Source organism: Microtus ochrogaster, chromosome 2 (genome assembly GCF_000317375.1).
Source record: "Microtus ochrogaster isolate Prairie Vole_2 chromosome 2, MicOch1.0, whole genome shotgun sequence".
NCBI lineage: Eukaryota > Metazoa > Chordata > Mammalia > Rodentia > Cricetidae > Microtus > Microtus ochrogaster.
In genome coordinates, this window is record NC_022010.1 from 35,337,857 (window position 1) to 35,353,646 (window position 15,790).

The 15,790-nt window shown below is 38.3% G+C and overlaps 1 protein-coding gene and 1 non-coding gene across 6 annotated transcripts in view; one reads left to right on the forward strand and one right to left on the reverse strand.

Annotated features, from left to right (window-relative positions):
* Tp63 (tumor protein p63) overlaps positions 1–15,790 on the forward strand; it is a 200,070-nt gene continuing 184,280 nt past the window's right edge. For all 5 annotated transcript variants that reach the window (XM_005344766.2, XM_005344773.2, XM_005344768.2 and 2 more), the window contains exon 1: positions 1–62. In XM_005344766.2, coding sequence (XP_005344823.1) covers positions 1–62 — 62 coding nt within the window. The remainder of the gene's footprint in view (positions 63–15,790) is intronic.
* Positions 15,358–15,482, reverse strand: LOC113458276. Its single transcript, XR_003378672.1, has one exon. It is a non-coding gene; the product is annotated as a small nucleolar RNA SNORA61 (small nucleolar RNA).

Here is a 15,790-nt window from a genome sequence, read left to right on the forward strand (position 1 = left end):
ATGAATTTTGAAACTTCACGGTGTTCCACCCTACAGTACTGCCCCGACCCTTACTTCCAGCGGTGAGTTGAAATATGAAGTGACTTGTGTCAAACCTGAACTGGTGTGGAAACTGAACTGGTGTGCCTGTGTTTTCAGAGTGTTTCGGTTGGGTTACAAAAGAACCACTCCTTGTTTCATGAGCACAAGGATACTACTTTGTACTTTGTGTGGACTTAAAGTGACAGTCTGTTCGCATCTTTTCTAGAGTTATCTTTTGCTTTATTTCTTGAGTGACAAAGTTTGATGACATCCATTTAAAAAAAAATTGTCACACCCCTGGATTCAATAAGGAGAGAGAGAGAGAGAGAGAGAGAGAGAGAGAGAGAGAGAGAGAATGAAGGGTGGGTAGAAGATCATTGAGGAACTGGGAGATGTAGGAGGTTGGAGGACTGGGATGAGTATGATTCTCAGAGTGTTTATCAAAACATTAGGTAAAAATGTTCATGTCATTTTCGTTGTTAAAAATATGAAAATGTATTAGTTGGCGTGCTTGGTGTCCACCCACCCCAGGGAAAGAAATTTCATTGGGCAGGGATGTGATGATCTATTGGGCAATCTTCAAGTCAAAACAGACACAAGAAATTGTGATTTAAATCTTAAAAAATGGATGGCCATTGTTATATGAAACAGATTGTGGCTTGTCATTTTAGCTCTAAAGAATATTTTCTTTTTGATTTGTTTCAAAACAAGCATCATCTTTTTGACAACTATGACTTCTCAAACCTGCGACGAAACTGAATTTTATCTGTTTTTGTGGAAAAATATTTACCTAGCGCTGAGAGGGAATGCCAGTGAGGGTTGACAATAGTATGCCCGTGTCGGGGGAAGAGACTGTTTCAGATTAGAGTTTGCTATTTTTAAACGGGCAAATGAAATCTGAAGAGAGCTTCCCGTGCAAAGCTATGGGAGACATTCACACCACACAAAGCAGTGTGATGCTGTTAATTTAACGGCATGAGATTTGAGGTTGGAATTTAGTACTTTGTACGCCTAATGAGAGAGATCCCAAGTGTTGAAAACGGCGGGGTTAGAAAGGGGTTAAACTGCCGCTCGCCACCTGTGCCTGCTGGAGGCTCACACTAGAATCTGAGTCCTTAGCTCTGGGCAGGGCTCGGTTACCATAGAGCTTTGCTTTGGATTAGGAAAGACATTCTGTTTTCATCGGTGTAATTCGTTCTGGCGTAGGGCTGACTCTTTCTTTTCCTGTGAGGTTTTTGGTGGGAAAACAGAAAAGGAAAGATGAAGGGAATGGGGGTACAGCAAGAAAAGAGACTACAGATTCAAAGGAGAGGGAGAGGAAGGAGACAGAGGCAGAAGCAGAGAGAGACTGGTATTGATTTCCCAGGTTGAAACCGGAAATGGGAATGGTCCTCTGAATCCTCCCTTACCGTCAGTATTAGCAAAACAGTATTAGCAAAAACAAATGGACCCAGATTCTATCTTCTTGGATGACCTAAACATTAAATTTAGCTGGATCTGGGCATAGGAATGGTAAAGCAGTAGAACCAAGATGACTGCATTATCGAAGACCTTTTTCCAGTCTGAAAAACCACCCAGACCAATCACCAACTTTTAGACCCAAGCTTCTAAGAACACAGCCATGACTCAGCAGAAGTTTTTATAATGTTCTGTCCCGGGCATTTCCTGAGGACTGTGCTGGATTCCCAGCAACTTCGCTAATTCTCTAGTTTGTGGATTAGCTAGCCCCTTCCATCCTACACACCTCTTCCTGTGGGCATTTCCAGTGTAAAGAAATACAAGCAGAGAAATTGCTTTTCATGTAGTCTCAGCGACCTATTAGCTCACAGAGAAGTGGAACCTCAGGTCTCAGCATACTGAAAAGTGCAAAGCAGTCAAAGTCTTCTTCAATAGCTCTCAGTTGTAGAGTCTCCTTCCCGGCTGGGGAAGCAGACACAAGAAAATGTGCAGAGCTGTGGCGCGGCGGTTCAGTGTGGTCTGGGAAGATTTAGAAAGCTTATTTTGTTTTTTAGGCTAAAATGTCTATTCATTTATAGTGAAATACGTCAAATAATACAGAGAGAAGGAAATATGACCACTGTGCCTCATAAGTAAGGCACATGACCACGAAAGTTCAGGAGAATGTGGGGGTGGTGTGCTCATGCTTGTAATCCCAGCACTCAAGAGGCTGAGGCAGGAGGATGGAAATTCTAGGCTAGCTAGCGATATCCTGTGTGAAAAGAAAAGAAAAAAAAGCTATGATGTTTATTATTGACATTTGATGAACTCTACAGTACTTACGTATTTGATAGTTGTTGTCTCTTTAACTATTTTAACCTTTTTACATAGGTCAGTTTCCCATTGGCTACTATCATCCAATTTCTGGGGAGAGTGGAATTATGGTAGGAGAAAACGTAATAAAAATATATTATATGAAACCTTTTTCAATAAAAAAAAAGATAAAAAATCTATGGCAACACAGGAATCCAGTACTGTTCCCCTGGCTGTCCAATGAGTGAATAGCATGAGTTGATTTTTCTAAGCAGACAACCTTGGTAGTTCTCAGTTTACAAAATCTATTTTAAGAAAGACCAAATTTAATCAGTCCATAATCATAGTCATCTACATACTTAACCTTGTCTTTGAGGAAGCATAAAGACGCATTTTGCTATTGTTGTTGTGTTAGTGAAGGACGGGGTAGATGGATATTTTTAACTCCAAGCTTCTGTCATTCATGAATTCCTTTTTTATATAGAACAGAATGAATAGCATGCTGTTATCACTAATTGATGGATACTCGTGCCAGTCCAAAAAGGACAGCTTAAATACAAAGTACTATGATCTGTTAGAGATTTCACTGTTTTTTTTTTCCTTTCCACTTGATTATATTGACATATAATTGATTTGGTTGTGATTTGAATCAATACCAACTTCCATCTTTGCACAAACTTTTCTGAAAGGCATTCATATCTGCAGAGCTTATTGTATTTGTATTTGTTGACATTGGCAATTGCACAGAACAAGAAAAGAGGGCTAAAAGTCATTAAGTCTGTCATTTGATTTCTGACCCGCTTAACAAAGATATCAGAGCATGAGTAAATTTTACAAATCAGCAAATAAATCAGTGGGTTAGTTTCCTAATAAGCAAAGCATATGTACACTAAGTTTATTGGTTGTTTTTAGCCAGGTAAATAGTAGAAAAGAACGTAAAAGTCAGTATCTCAGAATCAAAGTCGCTGTGTATCACTTGCGGCATAAATTATGTCCTTTAAGTGATTTTCTGTTTAGCATTACCATTTAGCTTATTAAGTACACTTTTAATCCGTTCTGTGAGGCATTCAGTTCTTTCAGAACACCTTTTAAAAACATAAGCCTGTGGAAAAATAAAAATAAATCAAGATTACATTTTAAAATCATGGGATAAAGTTCAAAAATAAAAAAGTAAACACCCTTACAATGTGATCCATTTATAAAATATTTTGTGTTCTTTCGCAGTGAACCTCTATTCAAGGACAGTTGGTTCATGAGTGTTTCTCATAGGAAGTAGTACTTTATGTGTGTGTGAATTTTGTGTTATTTGTTTAAAGGTCAACTTTATTAACGGTGCTTTCTAAATATATCTGAAGAGGAAGGGTGGTGACAGTCCACTTACAGTGGAAGGCCATTCCTTTGTGAGTAAAGCTCACATAAAGGCAGAAGCATGGCTAGTGTGGGCGTCGTCACTTGCCCTCTCTCCACACTGGCATCCTTCTTACTTTGAGACAAGGCACGCTGGCTCCCAAGGATGACAGTGACATCTCCTCTGCCCTCTACTTTCTTGTTGACATCAGGCAATGGGAAGAGGAGGAAGAGAGTCAGCATGGGCGCCATGACCTCAGAATAGACTTTCTATGGCTGACTTCTTCTTGGGCATGTAGACCTTGTGAGAAGGGCTTCCCCCAGGCTCACATGTTGCAGCAATTGCTCTCTTCTCTTTTTTAAAAAAAATGTTTAATGTAATAAAGACTTCTAGCTACTGCAAATTCCAGGGGATCACAACAGAGGCATTACTTCTAATTACAGACAGAGTAAAACACAAAACAAAACAAAAAACAAAAAAAAAAAACCAAAGATTAAAAAAATCTTTATGTGTTTTTAGGAGGACTGCCTAAATAAATAATACATACTTTATAATTTCTAGTGTTGGATAAAGACTAGATGCATCTCTCAATGAGGGAATCAGAGTTGAGTTTCTCTAACAATTAGGCTTGTCTAGCTGACAAGAAGGGCAGAACATTGTAGCTGGCTTATATTGTCTAAATTCAGTTCTTAAAGGCCTAAGATAGGAACAAGTAGATACACATCAATTAAAAAAATATTGACTTTTATATATGTGCAGGGTCTAGTATATACATCAGGTGTAGTCATGAAGAACTACTTCAAGTTCTTACCGCAATGCAATTATAATGGTCTATATCGCTTTGGAAATTCCAGCCCATTTGAACGTTATAGGGATGGAAAAATTTGTCAGCAGAGTGTATATACTGTGTGCCAAAGATCTGGACTACAGTACCACCTTCAAAATCATCTCATGATGGTCTTGAAATCTTTAGATTGTCAAAATTAGGGCTCCTGGGAGTTGAGATGGAGACCTTCAAGGTCTTAACATCATCGCTTCTCTGAATTTTTGCACTTTAGAATTAAATAATACGGACCCTAGACGGACTGAATTGCTGATACATATCAAAATACTAGCAAAAAGAAGATGAAAATTTAAAGCTCTTGTTCAAATTCCAAACGCTGGTTCAACATCATACGTACTAATGACAAGAATGTTTTATTAGATTCACATATAAAATCTTAGTTTAAGGATCGCTCAGTATATCTGAACCATTTGGAAGGTGGAAGATGAGGTGGCAGCATGATGGCCCCCAGGGGAAGCTACATCCCAATCTCTGGATGGCTACTAATTAAAGATCCTAGTTAGCCAACTTTGAAAGAGATTAATGTGTTTTATCTATATATGTACAGTGCAATCACAAGAGTCTTTAATGATAGAAGAGTCAAAAATGATCGAATATGAAAAAGACAGCATAACATAGCTGATTGGAGGCTTTGAAGCGGAAAGAGTCATGAGGCAAGATAGATGAGCAGCTTCCAAAGGTTTGGAAAATAAGGAAATGAATTCTTCTCCAGAGGGAAGGAGCCTGACAACCCCTTGCTTGATTTCAGCCATTGTGTAAGGCCTCTGACCTGCCAAACTGTAACGTAATAAAGGAGGGTGATTTCCACCACTAAGTAGGTGGTACTTATTACAGCAGAAATAAAAAATGAATCTGACGAACACAGGATTTGTATCCCCAAACCGTACAGAAAGAAACTATGTCTTGCTTTAGTTTATTTGACTAAAAAATATTCTCTGTATGACAGTGTTTATGTTAGAGTCAGGAAAGGAGACGATGAACGAGATGCATTGGTGTTTTTCAGGTTACCCCAGGTAGAATGACCTGTGTGTCAGCTAGTTAGAATAACACCCCAATCACTTGTGTTTCAGGGTGCTGGAAAGGCTGCCAAGGGGCAGGACTGGAAGCAGCCATTTGAGAGAGGGAGCAAATTGGAGTAGTGATTTTTGTTAATAGTGTTTTTTAACATGTGTCGGATTGTTTTATGTGAAGCCGAACTCGACTTCTTGACAATATCCCTAAGACTCTGGAGCCCAAGTGTACATGGTTACTTCTGATTCTTCCAAGTACAGAGACAAATGCCCCATCCATGCTTGGGGGCTGTGATTGGCAGGTTTGGCTGGAGTCCTGAAATTGTGTAATAAGCAGAAATGATCTGATTTGCGGAACCACCAGGTCACACTTGAAGAAGCAGCTCTCTGTGCTCTGAGGCTCCTCACTCATCTGAGATTTGAGATAGAGAAATGGAGCATAAATAAAGGGAATGCCAGATCAACATTTTTATCAAGTACTTCCAATGCCTCCCTTGTTTGGACACCATGACCTAAGAACAAGAAACTTAGACCCAGTTCCCCGAAAAGAAGCCAAAATAAATGTCCCTCAGGATGTGTCTTCCTAGAGAAAGACTTCATGGTGTCACTTACTTAAAAGGCAAATGGACTGTAAGATTAACGTGACAATTTCTATGTGTGTTTCAGGCCAAGAAAGCTAGGTTTCTGATGAGCTGTTTTGAAGCTCAAATGTGTCTTGACAGGGTTCCCAGCTCCTTTAAAGGGCTCCCAAGGACTAGTCCTCCAGCAACAAGTGATGGATGGATAAGGCGTTGTAATTATGATCAAAGGCCACCAACCCCTGCCTGTGTAATTACGCATTTCCCAGCTTCTGAAACTCACTTTGTTCCACAGAGTAGAAGATGAGAAACGGACACGAGTGATGTGAGCTTATTGGTTAGTCAAGGTTTTGGGAAATGGCACTTATTAAATTTTCTTTGCCTTAAAGCCATAAGAATTGGGAGAATAATTGAGATGGTGAAAATTAATTATGACTGTATTCTAACGTTTATTGGCATTATTTACCTTCTCCATTCTCACTTATCTCTCCTCAGATTATAAATTTGACTTTCTGAAAATGAGATTGAAACCACTCAGGCTGGGAAACAAGAATCTAATGACTCACATTCTCCAGACACTTACAAAGTTCTATTACATTTCATCATTTTTTTTTGTTTCAAATGAGCAAACTTAATTTTCCCAGTTCAGCAGCAAACTGCCATTCTCAAATTCCATTAGCTTACGTTGTCTCTCATAATTGAAGGCAAAATTAGTGGCATAGAAATAATAAGGCAGAGGAAATCTTTTGAGCCTCGAAACGCAAAATGGAAAGAGGTGTGAGATTTTATCAGTTACATCCTTACCTAGAGTTTTTTAATGTAAGTTTTTTGATGGATGTTTGATAGCATCAGCTAGACAATTAATGATACTACAAATGTATCATGGAATAGCGGTGGGATAGAGACATTAGCATCCAGCTTGTTGATTGCTTTTATTTTGACTACCAATCACTACCTGGAGCTTCATCAGTGTGGTCATGGCCAAGTTTTGGATTGTGTTTTAGTTGTTGTTATTGTTTGGTGTTTGGTTTTATTTGTTTTTTGGTTTAGAGTAGTTTTTGTTTGTTTGTTTGTTTGTTTGTTTGTTTGTCTTTTGGTTATTTGAGACAGGGTTTCTCTGTGTAACAACTCTGGCTGTCCTGGAATCCACTTTGCAGACCAAGCTAGCCTGGAGCTCACAGATATCTACCTACCTCTACCTCTCGAGTACTTCTTAAAATAACAAATATAATATCTTATATTTTAAAATAATTGGAAAATTGTCTTCTCTTTCTTCCCTTCTTATCCAAGTTCACAGATACGTCTATTTTCATGGCTAAGTTTTAATAGTGTCGCTTGTTTCTTAGGTACAAGTTAGAGTATAGAAAGAGGTTTTCAGAGAGAGGCCGTGCTTACTTTACTTTTTGTTTTTCTATGACATTGTGCCCATCTCTCAATATGTTTCTCTTTACTACTTGTTTTTTCTTTGGACAATGAAGGAAAATGTTCTATTTGATAGGATATTTTTTTAAAATTAATTTTAAGACAGGGTTTCTCTGTGTAACAGTCCTAGTCTTAATGGAACTAGCTCTTGTGGACCGGGCTGGCCTTGAACTCACAGAGATCCTCCTGCCTCTGCCTCTTGAGTGCTGGGATTAAAGGCGTGCACCACCACTGCCTGGCTCAAATTTAAATTTGAGCAAGTTTAGCAACACAAGTCTGCTAGTAAAGACAAAGAATTCTCATTCAGCATCTTGACTGCTAGATCTAATTGGATGAATCTTTGAGACTGAGAGTGCTTTTCTCTAGTGTCCTATAGAGGCTGTCGTGAGTTCTGATGTGATTTCTCCAATCCCTAGGCATATGAATAGATGACTTACCTCCAGGTGGTGCTGAAATATGCAATGACCCTGAGTCACATAGCCAGTTAAAACTTCCCATGCTTCTCTATCTGTGATGCACTACTGGTCCTACTATGTGAAAGATGAGGTCTCACTTAGGACTTAGCATATACTCATATACATCTTACCTTCAATTATTCAACAGAGTGGAATAAAACCTTTTCTATTAACTTTTCTCATTGCCCTAGTTTTCCTGTATGTCTTTCACTTAAGATAATGTTTTGTTTTGTTTTAAAGCATGGTGATACAAAAAAAATGCTTTAAATAGCTTAAAATGCCAGAATAATTTTTCAATAGATCAAGCTCTACTTTACAAAAGCAAAGTTGCACTCATTTCTTAAATTAAAGAAAGAAATTGTAAGAACATGTCAAAACTGAAAACATAAGTGAAACCAAGAAAATTATATCCTCTTCGGATTGTGTAAAGGCTTTGTTTCTAGTATCTGGGTTGTTAACAACATTTCAAAGGAGATTTGTAATAATGCATATTTAAATAGACTGATAAACGTGTGGTTGGAGGAAAAGGGACAATAGTCAAAGGGAAACAAAGACGCCACAAACCTCAATTCCATTACAAAGTACAGAGATAATCAATAATGTTCTACAAGTACTTATTAAGTGCTAGATTCATGAAAAATGGTGCAGACTTTAAGTGTTCTGAATCTCATTATTTATTGATTCCAAGCTTTGTGAGCCCTTCCCAGGTCTTGGGTCACTCTCTGTCTCTAAACTTGAGGCTCTGCATCTGGATTCCTCTAACCAATGCAACTTGATGCTTTTATTGTTAGTGTTTTATAACATTATAACTTGCTTAAATCTTATTGCATATCTAGATTTTACATAACTGTTTAGCCTGCCCAGGGCAGACCAGTTGGATATGTATGTAGTCTACTGCTCTTTACCACCTTATGTTTTATATGGTCAACAACCCTGCTCATAGTTCTCAGTAGGAATGTCTTGTATACATAAACTTATGACAAATACTTTAAAACATAACAACTGTTCTAATTCTTGAGAGGACATGAACATTTAAAAATGCTTTGCATGGTGTCTGGAATTAAACCCAGGACCTTGTACACCCTAGGTATGCACTCGAGCACTAAGACGTAGCCCCAGTCCTAGAGGACACAGATTTTGAGGGATCATTTTCACTATTAATATAACACCACAGAGTCAAAATTGAGGGAAGTTATTTCTGTCTAGAGAATAAAAGTGTTCTTCTGAATAACAGAGACCTCCCACACAGGGCTTCAACTTTGAAAGCCAGGAATTACTCAGCTTGGAAACTTGGGGTTGATTATTCTGGAGCCGCCCCCTTTTAATTGATTTCTAATGCAATAATTTTGTTCCCTGTCAATTCACAGATCCTGTTTGCTAACTTCAGCTTTTGAAATTCGCTGAGTTCTACACACTGTAAACCCTACCAGATTAATTGCCCTTCCCCCCTTTTCTTATCAATGCTCTGTTTTCCCCAGAGTAATAATTTAATTGAGCCTAACAATCTGGATGGATTTATTCAAGAAAAACTTTCTGTTTTCTGGAACCACAGGGATCATTGGCTTACAGAAGCTCAAGACAAAATGAGAACCTTTAGCAAGGACTGTTCTATCATGGGGTCTCTTTCCCTTTTCTCTGGGACTTCTTCCAACTCATCGAAAAGTACATTTTTTTTTGATGACCTTCCTACGATATTTTTGCACAGGCCTGTTGGTTCTTCAGCTTCAGGACATCTCATTCCTGCTCCATCCCTATTACCAACAGGTCCCCCAGAACCAGCAAACTGAAAAACACACTTCCATATTTAAGCAAACAGGCAAGGCTGGGACTCCTCCCAGAGCAATGGATGAGGAGAATCTTGAGGGAAAGTTAGGCAAGTTTTCAATCAAGATATGTTAGGAAAAGTGTGCCTCCCAGGAAGAGAATTCGTCACCCTGATACTTGAGATCCTTATAGCTTTTGCTGAAGATTAAGATGCAGCTAGGCTGACACGAGCCTTTAGAGGCAAAACTGGATTCCTAACAGTTTCACATACACAGTGGGGTTATTATGAAGGGGAGGTCAGACCCCTGAACCGTGTGGCTTTCGAAGATGAGCCCAGATGAGAAGACCCTTTCACTCATACAGGTCTAGCACCACTTGGTGGAGCTCATATAATTGTCACTGGACTGATTTTCTTAGTAGTTCTACCAGCTTACTTTCCCACCAGCTTGTGTAAGAGTTTCCTTCTGGTAGCATCCATGCCAGCATTTGCCGCTTTTTCAGTGATCACTAGTCTAACTGAGGTTACACAAGAATGACAGTTTCCTTTAAATGTGCATGTCGTTCATGGACATTGAGGATGAACATTTTATCATGGAGTTCTTGGCCACTTGTGCTTCATCTTTCATCTGTGTACTTATGGATGGGTTGCTTGAGTTCTTGTTGCTTAGTTATTTCAGCCCTTCATGTGTGCTAGATATTACTCTTCTTCTACATATAGAGAGATGGAAGGTTTTCTCCAGTCTCATAGACTGTTGTCACCTGATTAACAGTTTGCTGTGAAGAACTTCTTAATGTCATGAATCCCCCTGGAGAATTGCTGCCATTATTTCTAAGCAACTAGAGCTCCATTCAGAATGTGCTGTCTTATACCTATATAATGAAGATTTCTCCTTTTTTTTTCTTATAACAGTTTTTGAGTTTTAGGTTCCATATCGAGGTTTTTGGTCCATTTGGAGTGGAGTCTCATACAGGGTAGAAGATGGGAACCTATTTTTTTTTCTTGTACTCCTAGAAATCTACTTTTTACGACACGTTTATTAAAGGACCTATCTTCTCTCTAATGTGTATTTTCAGCATCCATGGTAGCTAATTTAGGTTGTCAACTTGACGGGATCTAGAGCCACTTAGAAGACAAACTTCTGGGAATGTCTATGAGGGATTTTTCAGAGGGTTCAATGAGGTGGGAAGGCCCATCCTAAGTGTAGGTGACACAATTCCATGGGCTGGGTTCCCGGATGGGATAAAAAGGAGATAGTTGAAAACTGGAATCCCTCTCTCCCTTTCTCTATCTTCTCTTGACTTGGACACAATGTACTGAGCCATGTCACACTTATGCTACCATGCTTCCCTCACACCCTGAACTGTACCTTCATACTATGAGTCCAAATAGTCTTTTCTTTGTTTAATTTGCTGTGGTTGGATATTTTTTCACAGCTACTGGAAAGGTTATAGTGTTTTTGTCAAAAATACAGCAACTGCAGTTCTGTGAATGGTTACCTGAATTCTTTGTTCCATCCCATTGATTTGGTGTCTTGATTTGTGCCATTTTGTGCTGTTTTATTTATATGGCTTGATAGTAAAATATGTAATCAGGTAAGGTTCTACCTCAAGCATTCTTTTTTCTCAGTTTTGCTTTGGGTGTCTGTGGCCTTCTAAGCTTCTACATGAATTTTAAGGTTGTTTTTTCTCAATTTGGGTATTTTATGGGGAAAGCATTTTATCTACAGATTATAGATTTTTCAATGCAGCCATTTATAAAGTGCTAATTATTTCAATCAATGAACTTGAGAAGCCCTCTGTCTTTTATAGTTTTGTTCAATATCTTCAGTGTTTTGAAGTTTTCTTTAGTATTTTTTTTCAGGTTATGGAAATTTTATTTAAATTTATTTAATATTCTGACCACAATTTCCCCTCCCCTCCTCCCAGTCTGTCCACTCTACTCCCCCTGTCCCCTCCACTCCTTCTCCATTTCTGTTTAGAAAAGGCAGGCCTCCCATGAATATCAACAAAACATGATACATCAAGTTGCAGTAAGACTGAGGACCTCCCCTTGTATTAAGGCTTGGTGAGGTGACCCAGTATGAGGAGTCGGATCGCAAAAAGAAGAAAAAGAGTCAGCGACTCTCTGCTCCCACTGCTGTGAGTCCCACAAGAAAACCAAGCTACTCAACTATCCCATACTATGCAGAGGACCTAGGTCAGGCTCCCTTGTTGTTGACTCAGTCTCTGTGATCCGCTAGGAGACCAGGTTAGTTGATTCTGTGTTTTTTTCTTGTGATATTCTTGGCCCCTCTGGTTCCTACAATCTTTTCTCCCTTTATTCAGCAGGATTCCCGAAGCTCAGCTTAATATCTGCCTGAGGGTTTCTATCTCTATTTCCATTACTTCCTGGATAAAGCCTTTCTGATGACAATTGGGCTAAGCACTAATCTATTAGTATAGCAGAATATTATTATGCACTATTACATAGACATTTTTTTCCCTCCAGCTGTATTTTGTTCTATTCTAAGTCTCTGGGTCATCCAGCCTGTAGGTCCTAGTGCCCCAGGCAGTTTCAGGGGTGGGCTTACTCTCATGACATGGGTCTCGGGTTAGACCAGTCATTGGTTGACCACTCAATCTCTAAGCCACACTTACCCCAGAACATCCCATTGGCAGGTTGAAGGTTATATTTCTGGGTTACTGTCCCAATAGTGGAAGTCTTGCCTGGTCACAGAAAGTGGCCAGTTCAGGCTATATATCCACTATTGCTAGGAGTCTTCACTGAGGTAATCCTTGTAGATTCCTGGGACATCCATTGTAGCAGGTTTCTACCTGACCCTGAAATGCGCCCCCTTCCTGTCATCTCTTTTTAGTGCTCCACCCCCCCCTTTAACCTGATTGTGTTCTCATTCTTCCCACTCACAAAACTGGATGGAACTTGAAAACAAATCCTTCTGAGTGAGGTAACCCAGACCCAGACAAACAAACATAAGTCCTCACTCATAAGTGGACATTAGCTGTAAAATAAAGGACAACCTTGCTATAGTCCCCAGACCCAGGGAGACTAGGTAGCAAAGGGCTTCAAGGGGAGACACTTGAATCTCTCTGGGAAGGGGAAATAAAGTTTTCATTGTAGAGTTCTTTAATTTTCTTGGTTATGTTCTCCCAAAGACAGTTTTCTTTGGGTAAGAAATTAGGAATGAGATTGCAGTTCTGATTTCTTTCTCCACCAAGTTGTTATTGACGTAAAGACTTGCATATGCTTTTAGTATCATGCCACTTTGCTGAAAGTGTTTACCAGATGTACAAGTTTTCTGGTTTTGGTGAGAACCTCTGAGGTAGAGAATTGCATCAGTCTCAAATTTGAATTCTCTGGCTCCTTTCTTTCCCTTTTCCTTCCCTCTCAGGAATCCTGCTTTGGCCAAGACACAAAGCACTATTCTGGTAAAGAGAACAGGGATGCTGACTTAGTCTAGGTTTCAGTGGAAATCTTCTGAGTTTTCCTTCAATTGCTATCATTTTGGTTAGAGCTGTGTTGTATGAAGCCTTTGGGTTAAGACACATTGTCCCTATGGCTGCTTTCTTGGTGCTCTTTCTGTGAAGGTATATTGATTTTGTCATAACATTCTCCACACCTGTTAAGGTGTTATATGATTGCTGTCTTTTAGTCCACTTACATGAAAGATTACATTTATAGATTTGCAAAAGTTGAATTTTTCATTGTGTGAATCGTCTTTTGGATGTGTTCTTGAGCTCAGATCAAATCTATTTTATTAAGAATTTTTTATTTATATTCATACAAGAAATTGGCCTATAATTTTCCTCTTTGTGTGGCTTTATCTGCTTTTAGCACCAAGTCTTCATAAAAGAGTTCTTTCAGTGACATTCCGTTGTCTTTATTTTATGGAATAATTTGAGAAGAATTTCTTTGCATGTTAGGGAGCATTCTGCAGTAACGCATCTGGGCCTGGGCATTTTTAGTTGGCAGATTATTTTTATCACTACTTCAATCATGTTCCTTGTTTTAGATCTGTTTAAGTTGTTTATCTCATGTTGCTTTAATTTTGATATGCATTTAAAAATGCAACCATTTCTTTCAGGCTTTTCCAGGTGAGTGGAATCAAAGATTTTAGGGTATGCCCTAACAATTTTCTAAAGTCCACTGATATGTTTTATAATGTTTCCCCTTCCATTACTAATTTGGTTGAGAAGTCTCTTCCTCTATGTTTGGCTAAGGGTTTGCCAGTCTTATTAAAAAACAAAACAAAACCAAAAACAGTTCTTTGTTTTTTTTTTTCTTAAGCTTTGTGGATTTGCTTATTTTGGTATTTATTTTTTGTTTCTATTTCATTAATGTTGCATTGGTTTTAATTATTTGTTTCTGTCTACTGACTTGGGATTTGGTTTGTTCTTATTTGTCCAAGACCCTAGGGTACATAGTTATTATTTAAGGTTGCTCAGATTTTTTTTTAATAAAAGCACTTATGTCTATAAGCACCTTTCTCAGATCTATTTTTATTGTATTTTATATATTGCTTTTTTATTTTCTTTACATTCTAGGGATCTGTTCTCATTGACTTCTTGAATTCTTTGACCTTTGCATCATCTTGTAGTGTGTTATTTCATTCCTATGACCTCCTGTATATTCTGTAATTCCTCCTCTGTTGATTTATAGTTTTATTCCACTGTGGTCATGTAGAACACAGGAAATTATTTCAGTTTTCCTGCATTTAAGATTTATTTTGTGCATGGTTATATGATATATCTTACAAAAAGTTCTATGACTTGTGGAGAAAAATGTGTTTTGATGAACTGTCATCTGCTAGGTCTATTTAATCTATGATATAATTTAACTCAATATGTCCCTATTTTTCTTCTGTGTTTTTAACTTAGTTTAATCTGTCATTATTGTCAGTGGTTAAGAAGGCCTGTCAATTACTAAAAATCAGGCATTGTAGTCAGCAATATTGTTATGGCAGATTAATCCATGCCTTTATATAGAGTGGTGCTTCTTTTAGGAAGCTGGTACACCCATGTTCAGTGTTTATATGTTTAGAATTGTAATATCTTCTTGATGTATTGATCACTAAATTTTCAGCTCCACTAACGTTGGCATGAAGTGAAGTTTACAGGTGCTATAAGGCATCTGTTTTGTTTCCTGGATCCACACCCTTGGAGTACTTTTTGTATCTTTCCATTCTAAGCTTGCCTCTGTCTTTGATGGTGTGATGTGTTTCTTAGAGACAGCACATGGCTGTACTCTGTGCTTTAATCTGAACTGCTCATCTGTGTCTGTTGGTTGCTATGTGGAGACCCTTAATATTTAGGATTATTGCGGTAAATACATATTTATTTCTATTATTTCCCTGATTGTATAGTGTTTGATATTTTCTTATTCCTTCTTTGTGAACTTTCTAACATTGTCTTCTTTCCGTGGTCTTTTTGGTGTACTGATCTCAGACTGAAGGATTCTTTCTCTGGGGCTTATGTCTAGAGCTGTCATAGTAATCACAAGTTTCTTTAACTGATTTTTAGCATGGAAATGTTTCCTTCTCCTTTCATTATGAAAGACAGATTTTCTGTATTTAGTCATGTGGGTTGGTAGTTACTAACTTTTAGAATATGAAATATAACATTCCAAGGCTTGATGGGTTTGTTTTTATTTTATTTTTATTTTTTTAAGGCATGTATGAATCTGACCCAATGCTCTATAGCAGACTATATTGCCATGAGGCCGGCTTCGATCTGTTCTTCCTCCTTTACGACCACCAAGACCAGCATCAGTATCCGATGGGAAGCTTGAAGGGTTTTAAAGTTTCTGTTGGACTTTCGAATTTTTATGTGACTTGATGTTTTTCTTTCATGGCACTCAATATGCTTCCTTTCTTCTGTATATTTTGTATTTTTAATTGTATTATGATATGAGGAAAATGTTTTCTGGTCTTATCTGTTTCATATGCAAAATGCCTCCTTTATTTAGATGGGCACCTCTTTCTGGTCTTTGGAGAATTTCTGCCCTTAGCTTAAAATGCTCCTTTTTCTATTTCCGTTGGTCACAGGTTTTGCCTTTTCATAGCGTAGTATAGATCATATATGTTCTCTTCTTGCTTACGGAT